This window comes from Anguilla anguilla, chromosome 19 (genome assembly GCF_013347855.1).
Source record: "Anguilla anguilla isolate fAngAng1 chromosome 19, fAngAng1.pri, whole genome shotgun sequence".
NCBI lineage: Eukaryota > Metazoa > Chordata > Actinopteri > Anguilliformes > Anguillidae > Anguilla > Anguilla anguilla.
In genome coordinates, this window is record NC_049219.1 from 7,252,513 (window position 1) to 7,271,873 (window position 19,361).

Consider the following 19,361-nt stretch of genomic DNA (forward strand, 5'->3'; position numbering starts at 1 on the left):
ACAATTACATAATGAGAAAAGTGGCGAAGCAGAGGCACGTACTGAAATCAAATTAGTTTCCACAACACACCATTACCCGTGCAGCGAGCAAACTTTGTCTACTTGCTACACATTACTTGTGGAGAACAAGAAAATAACGTATGTTTCTAATATGCGACTGCTTAGCATTTCGCCCTTTTTAAACCCATGCTTATATGCCTAATGAGCTACACCAACGTATTTTCGGTTCAAGAGTCGGCTACGAATTTAGTCGAAAATAAAACACTCAAAAAGTGGACCTCGCTGACACCGGAATGCTTTGACACAGACAGTAACAAACAAAGGCATCACAAATGAAGTTGGTTTGTAAACTTTACTATTGTGGACACGCTTTGCTTATTAACAAGCTAAACGTTTCACAGCCGTAGAGCTGCCGCTATGCGCCTGCCTATGGCATTTAGTGTGTTTCTTAAAAGGATTTCAGCTAGCTATTATTAGTTTTCAGATATCCTCATACAAAAGCTTTAACGGGTGTTGTCTGTACTCACGATATCATCGATTCTGGAGTGGCGAAGGTCCGCGAGGAAGGCAGGCGAGCCGATGAGAAGGAAGGTTCAAGCGCAGCGTCCCACGTCGTTGACAAAACATTATTCTGGCGAGAAAGCCTAAATCTTCCTGGCATCTTGGGTCGCTAATACGATGGATAACTAATTTATCGTGTAGCCTACTGTACATTTTTTAACTTTAAATAGGCTTAACTCCCCCCAAACCAAACGCTACGATATAGCCGATATGTCTGTCGGCCACGCTATGACATTGACCTTCTGATGAGACACACCTGGAGAAATTTCGCCTGTCGTGTTGAGCCGCTACCTGGTCTCCTCACACATCACACCGATAATAAAGCTACATACAGCCATACTATGTTATTGTACACCCTAATATTGTAGTTTATGACAGTTTGTCATGAGTTAACTCTGTTTCTCTTTAACGTTAGCTAGCTCTGACTTAAATCCTTCCCGCTTCTCCCTCAGCCTCAGCACCGCACGCGACCTAATAAGCAACGCAGGTTCTGCCTACACTTGTATCTTTCGTATATCTTGCATTATTTCTCTCTCGTTCTCTGTTACATGTATTATAGTTTATTGAAGTCTATTTTGTTGTTGTTGTCTTGACTGAGACACAATGTATTTAGTCTACATAGGGTGCCGTCCGAAAAAGTAGCATTTTTATTATTGATGTGGTTTTTCATATCTATTTTTCCTCCACAAAATTGGACATCAAGATGGCCCATTCCAATCAGCAATAGTTCTGTGGAAGGTCCAACCAACCCCCCCCCCCCCCCCAACTTAAGATGCCCCTGGGTCCAGCTGTTTTTTTCTCCACCACTTGTGTGGCTGTTAGCTGTATCTGAATTCCTTGTCTTCACATGGGGTCAGAGGTCAAATAGTATATGAGGAGTGAGTCTGAAGCTATTACTGTTATTTCTGTGGGAAACCCAGAGAAGTGCCAATTACTCAGCTTCTGCAGGTATGGGGTATGCACCGCCAACCTGTAACTTTGTACATTTTATATATATATATATTATTTTTTAACAGAACTAACATTTGCAGAGTTTACAGAGCTAGCACAAACGCAGACATTCGCAGTATTTACATGGCCTCCCCTACGCAGTGTTTTTGGGGCGGGGATCAGTCCGTTCCTCTCCGCTTGAGCAGATATGGCTTCCTCGCTGCGTTGGCGTGAAACCGCCTTCGCGGTGTGTACGGTGATTTCCCTTTGTGATTTCTCTTCTTCTCTACATGATTTGCACCTGCGTGCTCCTTTTGTGCAGTCTGAAATAAGATCACATAATAATAATAATAATAATAGTAATAAGGAACTTTTTAAAGCACTTACATAGCATTCAAAGCACTTTCCCAAAGTGTAAAACCCAAAGTAAACAGTCATTGATAATTAGGATCGGTCTCCATGGATATGTTCTGGAATGACCTGCTCGTCAACATGACAATAAGCTTACGTATGCAGCATACGCTACATGTAGTGTCAAGCAACCTGGCAGATCTCAGTACAAACATGTACAATCTTCATCAGTGTGGAGATGGCACCTTGTCTAATAATAAAACTGAGTGTGGCCTAAATATGAAAGGGAAATGTGTTTTAATATTATGGTCTAGCGGTAGGATGTGACAATCAGTGGGGGAGTTTCTATGCACAGAACATATCATGTATCTGAGCTCATGTATTCAGGTTTATGTGAGTGTTCATACGTGAGAGAGTGTGTGTGTTTGTGTGTGTGCATAGTTACAGATACTTAAGTATGAAAGGGAGAGGGAGTGTGTGGATTTGTGTGTGTGTGTGTGTGTGTATGTGTCTATCTTTGTGTGTGCCTAGGTAAATGTGTATGCATGTGAAACGTGTATGTGTGTGTGTGCGCACGTGTGTATGTGTATAAATGTGTTTGTGCGTACACGTGTGTGTGTGTGTGAGTTGTGTGTGTTTGTATAAATGTGTGTGTGCGTGCTCTCACCTCCCACAGGTACAGTAGCCTGCAGGGTTTTTGGGGGTGGGAAAGCCTCTGTATCCCCTGGAGCTGGGTGCTGGGGTGGCTCACCCTGTACCGAGGCCACGCCTCCTGCGCCTGCCGGTCTGGCCAGGGAATCTGCCCACACACGGTCCGCAGCGCTGCCATCCAGAGGTACACACCCGCCTGTGGACCGCATCTCCCATGAGCACTTCATCATACCCCTAATGCACCTCTCTCGGTCGACAAGACAGCATGCTATTTCCCATTAGCAGATTTCTGCATTTTGAAGAAGTCCTTCCAGGTACGTTATTTAATGCTGAAGTAGTTTGGAGCCTGTAGCAGGTACCTAAGCCAGATGCTACCTTTGTACCCTTAACTGCACTTGCCCAGCTGTATGAATGGATAATATTAGAGCTCAAGTAGTACATAAATAATTTAGTGACTTGTTTGTAATGGAGTAAAGTGCCACACTGAGAGGATGGTGAGAGAAGCTGTCGGAAGGATTAAGACGCATTGTGAATAGGTGTGGATAAGAGCGTCTGCTGAATGAGAGCACTCTGATGTAACGTGATATCCACTCTATCAGTGGGTGAGCAGGCCTGCAGTGGTGGGCTGTGATCATGTGACCAGTGGGTGGGTGGACCTGCGTGGGTGACAGTGATCATGTGACCAGAGGGTGAGCAGACCTGCAGTGGTGGGCAGTGATCACGTGACCTGTGCTTGGGCGGACCTACATGGTTGGCAGTGATCATGTGACCAGTGCTTGGGTGGACCTGCATCGATGGCAGTGATCATGTGACCAGTGGGTGAGTGGACCTGTAGCGGTGGCAGTGATCATGTGACCAGTGGGTGGACAGACCTGCTCTGGAATATGCTGGAATCTGAGCTGACCTCTAACCTCTGACATGCCACAATAATGCCCCCTGAAGAGCAGTCACTAAGATCACCATTTGGAGCCTCGACCTTAATGACAGTTAGAAAATTCAAAATGAAAGCTGGACAAGCAAATGACATAATTTCCTTCCTCGTGCTGAAATCTGCCAGGACAGCACATAGAATGGTTCCTATTTGCTTTTTATTGGAAAACGCTGGAAAATCAAACAGGCAGTTGACACTACAAAAAGAGTATAAACTCCGGTGTTCAACGAAAAGAGAAATATGCAGAGTCTACCACTAGGTGGCAGCAAATAAAGCCCATTTGCCTTGTATTACTGAATTCTGAAGTTCCAGCATTAAATCTGTCCATGATTGTTAAAAAACCACAAACTAATGAAGGGAGGAATTAATAAGAAGTAACAAACGGTACAGCACCTATGAAGGAAGAGCTGGTAGACACAGTGAGGTTAAGCCTATTGTCAGACACAGAAACAGGACACATAGAATGGTACCTTTGAGGTAAAGAGGCCACTCAGCAAATCTTCCTCTCTTGCTCTCTGCTCCTGGTCAACATCTGATGAAGAGACAAGACAAAAACACCAGTTACTCTGTGTCCTGCGAATGCGTGATGCTAAGCCGTCAGTTTACTGTTGGCAGGCAGTGTGGAGCAGTGGGTGTGGAACAAGCACCTCCTTACCAGATGTAATAATAATAATAATAATAATAATTCATTTAATTTGTAATGCAAAATCTCATCATTTCAACAAACACCAATTTTGGATCAACAGATTACTTACCCTTAGCACTATTAAAGGTGCAAGTCAAGATAATATTTTTACCACCTTCATATATCCCAGTTTTTTTTTTTTACCACTCTCGCTATTGCACGGGTAAAAATCAATAACATAGTCCCAATACTTACAATCCTGAGCAAGTTGAAGTCAGATCAATGATAAGATACACAAGCTTTGTTCTCTAGCAGACGTGTTTGTGGGGCTGACAGAAATCCTGTGCGTATCCTACAGCTTAATCCCTCTGATGTCCTTTGAGTATGATACTTTTACACAGGAGCAGTGGAATCACAGCGCCTGACTGTGAGTGGAATCCGCAGGTCCGAACGCAGAAGCCGAATCTCGGGGGGTCGGAATGTAATAGGGGTCGGAATGCAAAAGCGGAATCGTAGCGTTCGATTGTCAGCGTGGAATCACAGGTCTGAACGTTACAGTAGGGTCCCAGCAGCGCAAGCGTTAAGGTTGAGCCTCAGGTCAGATTGTGAAAGTGGACTAGCATGTCTGATATGAAGTCTTTTGCAATGAGGCCATTCTGCAAAACCAGCAAAAGATTGTATGAATCCATTTAACTTATGTGTTCCTGCCTTACCTTCATTACACTGAGCATCCTCTCTCCCTCTAGGAAAGTGTGGTTTTATTTTTTAGGCACACAGGGTCCTACTTGTTGATAACAGAAGCATTTTTTTAACTAAAGATTCGAAAATTGCATTTTCATTTTTTATAAAGTGCTCATTTTGATGTTATTCATTTCCAACCAAATGCATTTTTGTACATATGCAGGCACATGTGAATTTGCACCTACAGTATTGTGCATATAGTTGCTACAGACAGCAAATTATACAAATACAAAACTTCTGTGTTCAGCATCTGGCATACCGCAGTAAATCTTTTCATAAAAGTGTGAAATAAAACTTTCAGAGATTGCATCACACTCAGCCTGTCAATCAAATCATACTGCATGATTTGCACAGAGTCTGCATGCAAAATCCACAATTTCGAACGGGAAATCACTACAAGACTCACCTGAACACATCCCATCAAAAGGAAAGCAGATGAAAAGCAGGCAAGCAAGTGGCACCTTCATCATCGGAAGATGAGTGTGTGTGCGTGTGTGTGTGTGTCTAGCTGCCAGCTAGGTCCATAGAGAGAGGATGAGAGGAGAGGACCGGAATGTTCTCCTGTTCGATTGCCTTGGGCTGGAAGTGAGAGGTTCGAAACTCAAACATTCACTCTGTATATAAGCAGCAGTCTGATGTCAAGAACGCTCCCCCTCCCTCCCTCCCCACAAAAAAAGAAGGTACCCACCTTCCATCCGTGAGACAGTACCACTGTGACATCACAGAGCACAGCTGTGAAATCTCTGCGGTTAATTAGCACGCGCAACGCACATAGCTATCATCGAATGTACGCCTGCAATCGTTTCGTGATCGATGTGTAGCAGCGCGTGGACTTGTTCACGATCCCCACCACTTCACACACAGAAGGGTCTGAGAAAATGCGTAGAGTACAGAATTGACCGCATAACTTTATGAACACTGTACTGTACGGATGAGCCTTAGAGATCTTTTTCATTTTTTGACAGGCACATTTCATTGTGGACTCACTGGTAGCGTGTGATAACATGATTTTATAGAACACAATAACATATGACACTTATAATTGCATAATTACAAGCACCACTGAGTAAGGTAATTACCATCAGACGAAAGGATAAAGATATTTGAATCAGGAAACAAGTTATTAAACCACTGGATTACATACTTTTTCTAAATAGTGACATCAATCTCCTAATTACACTGTCGGATATTTGCTGATACGAATGAACATAAGGGTACCAAGAGGCGGGTCGAAACTTGACAATAGCACGCGCAACTTTCAGCAGTTCTGCAGTTCCACTACAGTACATCAAACTTCCAACATTCAGATTAGCTGCCATTTCAACCAGTTTGGACTAATCATCTATTCATTTCAACCCTCATAAATAAATTGTTTTGTGCGTGCTTATAAATGATTAAAATACAGGATACTATCCATCTAGGTTCATTTCATGTGAAAAATATAATCGCACCGACAACAGAAATGCTATTATATTCAATTGGATGCAGACAGAATCAAGATAATTGGGAATTATACGGGCCCTTAGTAGGCCGCGCGCAGCCCTTCCCGTGTCACTCCTCGGAACGTCGGCCCGCCTGCGAAGTTTTGCACAGCGTTGCTTGGCAGCGACATACTTCTCACTGGGTTCAATTGGTCTGAAAACTATTGTCTCTTAGAGAACGTATTGAAGTAAACACTCGGAAGCAAGGATAAAACAAGAATCTGTGCGAGGTGCGACCTTGCGCTTTCATATTATTCGTGTCACGTTCTAATCCAGATTTTTAGAAGGCTGACAAAGAAATAATGCGATCTACACACATGAAATACGATTTTAGAAGTATAGTGCGTCCTACGCCAAATAGAATAGAATGGTTGTGCAGACAGTAGGCTACATATCAATGTCCACATGTTGCTGGGAAGAGGGTTTAGTCTCCAGCTGACAACCGTAAACATAATCCTTGTTTTTGTTTAGTTGGTGTCTGATGGTCCAATGCTTGTGCTCGCAGTAAGATATAATACTATACAATCATTTTTGATATATGATATCACGGAACTGGTTGAGCGAGGACATTAAGGTGCTGTGCAGCACAATAAGATTTTACGAGCGCAGTCATTTTGTAACGCCACCTACTGAACTGGGATGGGCTTCAAAGCTGGGTGCGTAAGAATCCCACGAGAGCTCAAAGAATTTCTCAACTTTTTTTCTCACTTCACATTTGGTTGGGGGCAATGCTAACCGTAGGCTGCTATCGCCGTGCTGCGAGATTGATTTAAAGCACCAAATTATAATCTGAGTGAGTTGCAAATGCGTGAGCTGCTATGGCACCGTTCGGAAAGAAGTTTCTGAAAGCGCGCTTGAAAAACAGGTACAATGAAAATTCTAAAGCGACGTGTTTATTCTGTGAATTTAGCCCTAGTCTGAGCACTATTGTAGCATTGGAAATATAGACTACTTAACCCGTGGGAAAGGTTATTTGGCAACGGTATAGTCTACTTGTGTTATTTCACATAAGTATAAAGCTTCATTTCACGCATTGTATCGCATATTTTACGAAACTAATCATTTATTATTAGATTTCTGGGCAGTGGTTGCCTTTTGATTTGTAAACCACTGTCCTTAAGTACCTCTGAAACTACTTTTATGTCGGATTTAAATCAGTGTAGTTACACTTTTTAAACTGGAAATACTAATTTTCTACTAAAATTCTATTCTACTTTGGTTCCTCACATGATTTTAAAATTATCTTAAAATATGCATGACGCTACACTACTTCTGTACTTTTTACATTTTTGCCATAACTGATGTTGGTGGTAACTTGTTAAACTGTAGGCTATAATTCGGTGAGGGATTTTTCAATGCTACTGCCCAATAGTAATTTGATAAAGTTTACACGATAGTCATTTTACAAAGCAGGGTTTCAGAGTTCAAGTGTGCGTATTGTCAGTAGCGCCTACTTTGTAATTAGTCTTGTCAAAAAGTTGATAACGTAGTTAAGTGTACATTTCCCGTGACAAATTAAAGATTTGTTGTTATGCAGTTGTTCTTAAGGTGCTTAGATGGCTGGCATCTATCCCAAACATATCAGTTTCAACTAAACTGGCACCCTGTTCGTGTTGGTAGCAGATCAGATTATGCCTGTGATCGTGTCATGCTCGTGTCATTTCTTTAAAATTCTGTTTGAGCTCAGGTGCAAACATTGTACTTGACAATAATCGTTTGCAGACATGTATTAAACGATTTAAGACGTGGGCAAACGAAGCAGTTGGTGTTAAGTTGCTTATGTGGTTCAGTACGTCAATGGGAATTTTTAACTGGCCACTGTGGAAGTTTAGGAAGGTCTAAACTTCTCGCGCTGTTCTCTGTTCGCGTAATGGCCTTCGATATTCTGTCTGTGTATCGCCCAATCATTGGAAAGGAATTCTGCAGGACTGATTAACTGGCCCATGGCCAAGGAGCACGGTGTAAGCGGTGTTCTCCATAGGTCAAGGCCTTCACAGTCACCACAAGTGAAACCAGTTACGCATTTGCGTAATGTTCTGAAACAGTTTTCAAGGCAGCGTGTGTACTTCCCGTCAACGAAGAGTATGTTGATTGATTGTCTTTCTCGTAGAAGCGCGGTGTGGTATTTCTGTTGAAGGAGAACCCTAGGCGTCAGAAGACTCTAAGCCATGGCACATCCAGGCTGTACTGGCCGCACGTGGCGGGTGGACAGCCATGAAATGACTACGTTAGTCTTTCTGTTTTTGTTTATACCCGTTCATTGCGGTTACTATGATTTTTGCATCGAATGCAGTTGATTAGGTTTACCTTCAAATAAGGCTGGGGCCTGCTTGCCAAGATCTATCTAGTCTGTTTGTTACTGGATAGTCCAGTAGCAGGGACACATGTTTCATGTTGCTGCTGACAGATTTACTTGATAAAAGGATACTTTTGATATCCTTTATTTGTACAGATATCAAAAGTAACTAAATTGTACACTGGAAAGTCCCAAATACAGACATGGTGCCAGTGTTATATTTCACATTATAAGTGAAACTGTATTTCCACAGTATGTGTGATTTACTTGAGTATTGCATTGCAGTCCAATCATGACAAAAATAAGTTTATTCTTTAAAATTTTCTGGGGCATTGGGCACCATTCAAAATTTGATACGGACTGACTGTAAAATACTCCAAAATACCAAAAAAATATATTTTAACAAACAAAATCATTTCATGGCAGAGAATGTTGTCATATCTGTGAAATATCAAATTGTCATATCTGTGAAAGAACTGTGGTAACCACAGTAAATGCACTATATGACCAAAAGTATCTGGACACTTCTGGTTGTATGGCTGTTTTTCGTGGTCTGGGCTAGCCCCCTTAATTCCAGTGAAGGCAAATCTTAATGCCACAGCATAAAATCATGATTCTGTACTTCCCCAACAGTTTGGGGAAGGCCCTTTCCCGTTTCAGCATGACGGTGCCCCCCTGGGCACACAGCAAGGTCCATATAGAAAAGTCTTTGTCAAGAAAGGTGTGGAAGTACTTGACTGGCCTGCACAGAGCCCTGACCCCAACCCCATCCAACACCTTTGGGATCAATTGGAAAACAAATGGCGAGCCAGGCCTAATCGCCCAATCAGTGTCCGACTTCACTAATGCTTTTCTGGCTGAATGGAAGCAAATCCCTGCAGCGACGCTCCAACAGCTATGGATGAAGCCTTCCCTGAAAAATGGAGGTTGTTATACCGGCAAAGGGTGGACCAGCTCTGTATTAATGCTCATAGCTTTGAATGAGATGTTGGATGTCATGTGTCCACAGACTTTTGGCCATGTACTGTATTTTGGAAGTGGTTTTTATAAGGGAGGATTGAACACGGCTCTTTAGTTTCCAGCTCATCTAAATGCATCCCCTCCACTTCAGAGGTCAAGTTCAGCTGGGAACAGTTTAAGACAATCCCAGATAGAGTAAGACGACGAGCCCTCAGAAATAATGGTCAGTGTACAGCACAAGCTCTGCATTCATCCGGCTTTGTGCGGCGTTTGTGTCATTTGAGAATTTGACAGGTTTTTCTCTTCTTTTTTTTTCCGGAAAAAGGACCGAGGCATTTCAGTGCATTGCACCAGCTGAAGGCTCTGATTCTTTATTCTATCTGCGTCTGAACAATATGCTGCTTTGGAGACATCAGCGCCTGTTTTTATTTCCCTCAGCTTTTTTCAGGCAATTGCAGGAAATTGATTTTTAGAACGCAGGATCTATTGTTTCCGAAAAGCTGACCGTATAACAATGGCCCGGGGGCGTGTTCAGTTTACAATCCCTAAAATCACGGGCGGAAAAAAAAGCCAAGGTTTTACATTCATAAAAAACACAATGGGTTTTCATTAAAATAAAAAATAAAAAAGCATTTGCAAAAGAATCAATAGAACAGGTGGCTGAGTAAAGCTGTAATAATAGGTTGTTAAGTCTTCCATCTCTCTAGTCTGGTGCCAGTCCGAAGCAAGTTAATAAGGTTTTACGACAGGAACCCATTTTAAATTCTCGCCCACTCACCCCTACAAGAAATGTGCTCCTGCCCAAACTTATTTAAAGCACCATTTGTCGGAATGCTACCTTCCAGAGTCCTCCAGAGTGTTCCACCTCTCCTTTATTAATGACATCGGTTGCTAGCCGGGGCGGTCAATGGACGTGCTTGTCAGGCATGTCAAAAACGTATTTCCCAGCAACGACTGGATACGTCAAAGTGACAGTAGGGACCGTGATTATCTTAACTGCGGCTGTCACTCAAATATTTTTTTGCAGGTGGGCGCCGCGCGTATGTCGCTAATACGGATGTGGGAATGTGACCGGTGAACAGCGAGTTTTCGTGCCGCAGAGTTGTAATTATGAGCTCGGCGTTTCTAAGCGTTTGGGTAGCCCCTATGGGGGTGGGGGGGGGTGAGGGGTGAAGAGGGAGCTAAACTGGCGGGCTCAGATTTTCGGGTGGGGCCCCTTTGTCATCCCCTTGAGCGAGGCGAGACACAAAGCTGATTGGCTGAATTCGCCAGAGATTTTTAGCTGAACGAAGGTGCATGTTCGTAGGTGCACGTTCATTATACTGTCACTGGGTAAATTGGTAAGGGATTTTGCGGCTAGGACTCCAGTTTTTTGTAATAATTGGGTCATTTTTTTTCAGGCACTCCATTTTTAAACTCGTTTACTTCCTTATGTTAACTATTTTACCTGTGTTATTCAATGTTTATATATTTTTTATTTCTTTTTTGCAAATGCCTTTCATACAGTCAAATTTCCAGTGTTAATTCAACACTAACAGTGCTAATTAAATATATTACCAACTTATTAATTCAACGTGTTAGAATTATTATTATTATGCCCATGATTCAGAGCATCAATCATCAAAAATCAAAGATGTGGTAAAAAATGACCCCCCAGTCACAACCCCATATATGCATGTGATCTCATGTATTTGTATTTGAGTTCCAATAGGAGAAGTCATGGGAGTCGGCTGCTGGCATGCTTTCCTACTGGTTGCATTCACACACCGGTGGAACGCAGCGATCCTTTTCTTTCACTGCCTCGCGCGGGCGCTGCTATTTACAGTGCCAGATTTGGCTCGGCGAGCGCGTAAACATTAACCAGCCCCCGTGCACTATTGCGCGCACATTCCATTCCCGCGAGGTCATTTGTCGCTGTTCAAAGCCGCGCTTTCACAAAGCATGTCTTGCGTTTTTTTAATTGTTTTTTTATCCTCTTACGGTATCGGACGATAAAAATGACAGAAAGAAACAACTGTGCCAAATATTTATTTATGAAACGTTTAATGCGATGGTTTTCCCATTTAATTTAAATACCGAGATATAACAGGTCGTGGGGTTATCTTTGGTTCTTAATTGGCTGGACTCACACATTCCGACTGCTGGTGTGGCAGAGGGATGTACGGTAATTGGCCGACTATGAAATGTTCTTTGAAGAAAAATCTTTGACCTTGCCATAGAAGCAGTAACACATGACGAGGGCACAGGGAGCTGCAAGTTCAAAGCTGTATTTAAATGCTGCAACATATTGGGCAAATTATTATTATTATTATTATTAGTAGTAGTAGTAGTAGTAATGCTTTACAGAAGTAATACATTCTTGCACATACATTATTATCGTCAGTATAAAATATCCTGGATTGTGCAGCATTTTCACAAATTAAATGCATTGCACTGACCAGAAATACATGTTTACGGTATAGCATTGTGTGCAAGGCTAGAGTCATACTTCTGTAGTGTCATAAGAAATGTGATGAATGGACTTTAAAACCTAATTGGAACAGATTTCAATTTTATATTTATAACTGAGGGAGACGGAAATGACTGTCCAATTATTAATTCAATCATAATTGGCTCTGTCAGATGAGTAAATTTAGTGTAGAAGCCAGACAAAAGTGGCGCGCGCGTAGAAGTGGGAACGGATAATTATCAGACTGTTAACGTGTGAAAGTTTAACTTCCTCCAGGTGTGTTTCTGTTCATCTGAGAAAGGACTGGTTTTTGTACCGGACTGGATTGATTGACCCGATTATATCGGACTTGCAGGCGTTGAAAGCGGTTTGGGTTAAGGTGTTGTGGGCGGGTGCATATTTGCGTGCGAAACCTGTGAATGTGTGTACGGTGTTACCTAGAGACTCTGCAGAGCCCAGTATCTCCTTTTCTCGGTCTCTCCGCATTACGGAGAAACACCGCGATCTCGCGACGACGCCGATGACAGTTTGCGGGAGCGGTTCCTGTTTGAGGATTTTGAGGAGGTCCCCCCCACCCTTCCTCCAGGACTGCGGTGTCCTTTGATCATGCCCGTGTGTGCTTCTTGCACGCGGAGCTTCTCTGAGTGCACTCTAAGTGTCTAAAAAGGTACAAACGCTTGTCACATAAAATTGTACCCCTAGCCAGCAATACATAATTCATTTTTACCTTATTTGCCCATAAAAAAAAGTATTTATTAGTACCCAAATAGAACTTTATTGTACCTTCAGGCTACATTTGCGAAATGTGTTCTTTAAAGAACAAAAATGTACCTCCACTGTACCCTTATTTCTGAGTGTAGCTAAGCACGAAGAAATGCCCGGTCACTCCCTTAAAATTCACTCTCCCGTTTGCTCACGCTCTGATTAAATAGGCCAGACAGTGAGCCCACCCAATAGATTATTTTTCAAATTTAGTTTATTTACTTATTGCTGGGGAATAGAATAGAATTTCCCACATTTTACTTGAAGCTTAATGTCCCCCTGATAATGATCAGGTGGAACTGTACGCTGATTTGAAATGAGGAGAGAGCCTGATGATTGCATTTCATTGCAATTTATCGCTCAAATGTTTCCTAATGCAGAAATTAATTAAGATTATAAGAATACAGAAGGAGTGCAGGCCAATCGGCCCCACTGTACCTGACAAGCAGTTCCACACGTTGACAGCTCTCAGTCAGAGCTGGAAAATCCAGGTTCAGAAAGTAAAAGTCCTCCCTGGTATTGTTCCAATCACCTGTATTTGCTAATTAGCATAATTCTTTAGCCAGGTTTTATAACTAATTAGTGAAATCAGCTGGCTGAGTTCATGGGTGGAAGAAACACACGACCGGACTCTCAGTGAAAATAAATACTTCCTGATATTCGTTGCAGTTTCACGCTATTTACTTTCGGCTCATTTCCACCAAAGCCTCATTGTCCTACTGACAGAACTCAGCCCGAATGGCCTTTTTCAGTTAATCTTTCATGAATGGAAGAAAATCTCAGTTAATTTCCACTTAGTCTCGTTTTACTGAACAGGAGAGATTAAGTGTCTTAAACCATTCCTGATAACTTCGGCGTTTAATTCCAGGAAGTAACCGAGCTGCCCGCGTTTGCGCTTTTGACAAGCGAACGGCGATTTGCGACTGAAGGGGTATCGTGTTCCCGTGTTCTGTGCGACAGGTCCGAAGGCAGAGATGGCGAGCCGGGGAAGGAGATACAGGTGTGGGTGCGGCGGGAGGAGAAGACGGTGTGCGGGCTCACGAAGCACACCACCTGCGCGGAGGTGGTGCAGGCGCTGCTGGAGGACCGGGCCTCGCGCCCGCCGGACGCCGGGGGGGCCGCGCCCGCGGAGTACTGCCTCCTGGAGAGGTGGAAGGGCTTCGAGCGCGCCCTCCCGCCCCTCACCCGAATCCTGCGCCTCTGGACCGCCTGGGGGGACGAGCGGCCCTTCGTGCAGTTCGTCCTGGTGAGCGCGCGCGACTACGGGCCTCGACTCGCGGGGTCGCTGCCGCCGCCGCCGCCACCGCTGTCGCCGCCGGGGTCGAAGGTCGGGGACCAGGCCCCGGCGCAGTACGTCAGGTCCCTGCCGGTGGACAGGCAGAAGAGGATGGTGAGGAAGGCCTTCCGGAAGCTGGGGAAGATGCGGGAGCAGGAGCGGGCAACCTCGCCCGGGGACGACGGGGGGATCGGCGGCCTGGTCCAGCTGATCATCTCCCAGGACCGCGCCCTCAGGGAGCAGGCCCTCAGGATGCGGGAGCTGGACCGGGAGATCGAGCGCGCCGAGTGGGGGCTGGGGGCGGCCCTCGAGACCCCCCCCCACCTGGGCTCGGCCGACAGCGTGGCCCGGCTGGCGGCGGACGACCCGGGCGGGGCCGACGGGCTCGGGCGCCTGGACAGGCAGCTGGAGCGACACAGGGACCTCATCCAGCGGCTGACCCGCGACATCGACGCGGAAATGAGGGGCACGTGCTCGGCGGGCGCGGGCGAGCCGGCGGGCGGAGTGGGGGGGCTCGGACCCAGCCCCCCCCCTCCCCCGGACGACGCGGCGGAGACGGAGCGGGTCAGGAGGGACCTGGAGCACAGCATGTACCGGGGCCTCGCCCTCAACGCGCAGCTGGCCGACCTGGACCGGGAGCTGGAGCTGAACCAGGCCGTCCTCGCCGCCAAGAGCCGGGAGTGCGAGACGCTGGCCGAGCAGCTGAGCGCGCTCCGAGCCGACGACCCCGCCCGCGACTCCGCCCACGACCCCGCCCACCTCACGGAGGAGCCCGGCCACGCCGGCGCCGCCCACACCGAGCTCCGGAAGGTTCTCTCGCACGGCGACGGGACGGACACCGACTCGGACACGGGAATAAGCTCCACCCACAGCCAGGACTCCCTGTCCCCCTGCGGGGGCGTGCGCCCCCCACTGGAGACCCAAGTGTAATCGCCCTCTCGGACGGCGAACGCACTGCGACGTATTATAAGCACACCGACCTTTCGGGAAAGTGTACACCGTGGATATATTTCACCGCAGCGTATTTTAAAAATACGTACATCGCGATAACTGAATCATTTGTATATTTGCCCGTATGTTGTGAAGCTCTGCAGTATGCTGACTGTTGGAATATATTTTTTATTGTGTTCCAGTTCCATCAAACCACTGTGTGAATCAAAGTAAGCTACCATTATCATTATTACCATCTGCATCGTTTTAAGGTGAATCCAAAAGCTAGAGGAATTGCTCAGTATTTCATTGGCTGCTGTTGTCCAGGTTCTGGCTGTTAGTTGCAGAGACCCCAAGGGGTTAGGCAAGAGAGGAGCGCAGTGACATAGTTTCACCACAAGGGGCGCTGGCCAGGGTTTGCAATCTGCACTTGTTTCGATTTTTTTGAAGGCATGTAGTTCTCTGTACAGTTGTTGATTATAGTTTTTAAAGTCTTTTTCCTACGGTGCAGGACTGCCTGCTGCCATGGGCTATGCGTGGCAAACGATGGTCACTCACTCACTCACTCACTCACTCACTCATGGACGACCTGAGAGGGACGTTTGGTAGGACGCATGCGCAGGTGGTGCTTCGTTTAGTAGGACGCATGCGCAGGTGCATCTCCCAAAATCACCACTTCGAACGGCATGAGATTTTTAGGCACAGCTTTGTCACCTAACATTACTTTAGCTAACCCTAACATGTTAGCGTTTCGCCTACTTCAGTTAACCTAGTTAGCGCGTACCACCGATACAGATGTATGGACACACGGAGGACAACAAATAACGTTACAGAGGTGTGCCGTGGGTCTGGACGGTTTCGTGCTTGTTTATTAATTTCTGTTAGAATTCCTTACTTGAATACTTTTTGCCATTTTCATTTTGATTCTTCAAGCTGCTGTTCATTTTTGTTTCCACGTGGCTTAAATTTCAGTTTAATTTTGAATGTAAAACAACTAGCACTTAAAATAGTTGGCATATTTTTTGATAAGATGTGCATAATTGTTTAAGTTTGAAATTTAAGTTGTTTTATATTAAAACATGCCAAATACCCGTAAGTTTATCTCACACGTGCCTTCAGTAATTATTTTGTATTGTGCGGTGAGGTGTCAAAGAATGATGTTGACATAATTTGTTTGTTAATATAGAAAATATGTTAAATATGTTCCATAAATGTCTAAAATAAATATTTTCCGTACAAAATATTTCTTGGAAATAGCCCTCTTTGTTATATGGCAAACCTTATTTCAATGCACAGGATAACGTACAGCTGCTCTTTCCTGATGATAAATCCAGAAATGTATTTGAAACTACAGCAGTACTGCAAAGTTACAGACCGACAGTCAGCCGCTACCTCTGAGATATGGACTGATGATTAGCACATAACTCTGAGTTACGGACTGACGGCCAGCCTATACCTTGGAAGATATGGACTGATGGTTAGCCCAGTATGAAACAGGAAGCATTGTACGCTTCAGAGTTATGAACATTTCAGACTTATTTACAAACAACTGCAGTATAAGATCTATATATTTTTTTAAACTGGTATGCCATTTCATTGGAATATTGATATCACTCATGTGATATGGACATGTGATATCACAACTGAAACAGGAGATAGCCAGTAATGTCACATGAAAGCAGAATCCATCATTTTTAAGCAGAACAAAAATTAACATTTTTGCTATTTAAGGTAAATTGTGTAATGTTCCTAGCACCTTTGATGCCAAATAAATTTGGCTCTCAAGTCAAAAACAAAAGACTCAGATCTCATATTATGCCAACAGATGTTATGTTTGTTTTTGATATGGAAATTTTGGACTGTGTTTGAACATGAACTATCAGAACTCTCAGTTAATGAGTAAGCAAGGTGAAGAAACTATGGGTATGAAAGCAAAATCTCTGGCCTAATTTAATCTGATAAAGCTAATAAAAAGAAACTTGAGGCGTAACTGAATTCCAAATGAGCATCGGCGCCTCAATGCAAACGAAAACAGTTTCGTTTAGTTTTTTTCCTTCAGCGCTCCCAAATTGTTTGTGTGCTCGGGATCAGAATAACCAGTTCTGTGATCGGCTCAAAGGCGGCGCTGCGAATTTCATTAACTAACTTGGATTCGGCCCAACGGCTCGAGTTTCGACAGGTTCAGCCGCTGAGCAAAGCGGGACGTCCCATCCCGGAATCAGCCGGACAGCGGAGACTCGGAAACGACTGAGCCCGCAACAAGACCGGACACGCCACGATCTGGTCATGTGATGGCGATAACTGCAGTCGATGGCTTTTTTTTATTAGGGTGTCATGACTGGAGGTGGCAGTTGCTGTGGTGGTTACGACGGCGCTATCTGTGTATGCATGACCCCTGGGTCACCTGACTTACTAGCTCAGAGAGCGGTCTGCGTTCAGTCAGAGTCCCTTTCTCACTCTATGTCTTGTGCTCCTCATTCTGACCTCCTCTATATGTTTATTCAAACTACTCCAGCGACTGGCAGGGACAGGTATAGGGAGCGACTGTGGTACATGTATAGGAACTGGTATTGGTACAGGTATAGGAATAGGTATAGGTAGTGCTCATGTTACAGACAGCTTTGTGCTATTTTTCAGGGAGACTGTAGTAATTAAGCGAAAATACAAGCTACCAGACTCAACCATAATGTAACAGAGCCTGATCCTGGACTCAAACCTGCAACCTCCTCTTTACAAACTTAGCTCTCCAAATGCATCGCCTTAGAAAAAGGACCTTCCCACTTTCACGTGCACCAAGACCAGTGCCTCAAGCGCGCCAGCTCTCAAAACGCAACCACTGACTCAACACCTTATCGAAGCTGTGATCTTCAAGGTTTCTTTTCACGCCCGGAGGCTCTGATCCCTTGTCCACAAGGCGGTTCCTCCCTGTTCTCCGGCAAATCGCCCCCGGTGCTCCTCTCAGCGCCGCGCGAGCGAGAGGCCGAGGCTTCTCCCCTTGCAGAATGACTTGGAGCAGCGCTGGCGCGCAATTACGCAGACACGCGTTCAGACAGCACGACTGACGAAACAAAGCCTCCTGCATTAAATCGGGCGTGATCTCACCCGTGTGCTAGCTACAGTTACCAGCGCTATCTCTCAAAGCATTTGTATCAGACACGCGCGCGCTCGCGGCTCCTATTCTCACGCAAGTCGTAGAATTAGGGAGATTAAAGCCGTAGTGTGACAGCTGTAAATCGCGCGTAATAACTTTGTGCTGGATCGATGCCGGACGCCTGTTCTTAATTAGCTCTGATAGCTGGCTGTCAATCGCCAAATTGTTAGCGGTTTATTGTAGTTTATGACAATACTATTAAAAAACGATAATTATGTCGTAAAAACACATAAAACCAAGCATAAATTTTCACCTTAAATGCTCACAGGTAGATAAAAGCAGGTAATAATACGCTCCAGACTTGAAGGCAGTGTTTCTCTGGGATGCAGTCTTCGGTATATTCACGGGGGATGAAAAGCAAAACTAAAATGAGATGTTTTGAAAACCGTGAAACTAAATGAGTCATTACGCAATCCTTCTATGGTTTTCCTGTTTGAACTCTGTAATAACTCACTTCTTGCTGTTTATGGCTGTCACACTGATTCCAGACTACAGTGCATATAAATTATATTTAATTTTTCATAGAACCTCCGAAATGTCTTTATGATACCTAGAAGGGTGATGCTGTGCCAGACTATGAAACTCCAGCCAACATCTAACTTTAAGTTTCACTCAATTTAATTTGACTTTTTTGTGGACATATTTGGTTTTGAAAGCATTTTTTGAGAGCTTTGGCATTAGAACGATAAAACATGGATCACCTTGTCCGTCTGATTCTTTATATTAAGTGAAAAACTGATATTGGATCAGTGCTTCAGGTACACTACAAAATGCCAAAAGTATGTGGACACCTGACATCCAATCCAAAAGGGTCAGTGCTTCAGGTACAACAGTAGTAATCTAGGGTCAGTGCTTGAGATACAATAGTACTAATCTAGCGTCAGTGCTTGACATACAACAGTATTAATATAGGGTCAGTGCTTGAGGTACAACCATACTAATATAGGGTCAGTGCTTGAGGTACAATTGTACTAATATAAGATCAGTTTTGAGGTACATCAGTACTAATATAGGGTCAATATTGAGATACCACAGTTCCAATATAGGGTCAGTATTTAGGTACATCACTACTCCTTTCTGCATTGGTGGTCTTTACCCAGCAAACTCTTATCAGTCTGTCTGTAAGGGCTGATATAGCCCATATACGGCTCAGTTTAACTTGTATCTTAATGGCATGGAGGGGAGTTCAGGAAATGAACACAGGGTAAACACTCCAGTGAAATGATTACACAACTCAGAAATATACCAGAAAGGATATAATAATGT

General features: G+C 44.4%; 2 protein-coding genes across 2 annotated transcripts; one reads left to right on the forward strand and one right to left on the reverse strand.

Moving 5' to 3' along the window:
• Positions 1 to 1,344: 1,344 nt before the first annotated feature.
• LOC118219383 (neurotensin/neuromedin N-like) lies at positions 1,345 to 5,359 on the reverse strand. Its single transcript, XM_035402524.1, has 4 exons — positions 5,197 to 5,359; positions 3,895 to 3,956; positions 2,510 to 2,689; positions 1,345 to 1,814 (listed from the first exon to the last, which is right to left on the reverse strand). Exons 1-4 carry the CDS (start codon positions 5,258 to 5,260, stop codon positions 1,671 to 1,673), a joined length of 450 nt encoding a protein of 149 aa, XP_035258415.1. The 5' UTR covers positions 5,261 to 5,359; the 3' UTR covers positions 1,345 to 1,670.
• Positions 5,360 to 6,899: 1,540 nt separating this feature from the next.
• On the forward strand, positions 6,900 to 16,187 carry LOC118218735 (ras association domain-containing protein 9-like). Its single transcript, XM_035401377.1, has 2 exons — positions 6,900 to 7,136; positions 13,699 to 16,187. The coding sequence occupies exons 1-2, from the start codon at positions 7,090 to 7,092 to the stop codon at positions 14,942 to 14,944; spliced, it is 1,293 nt and encodes a 430-aa protein (XP_035257268.1). The 5' UTR covers positions 6,900 to 7,089; the 3' UTR covers positions 14,945 to 16,187.
• Positions 16,188 to 19,361: the final 3,174 nt, after the last annotated feature.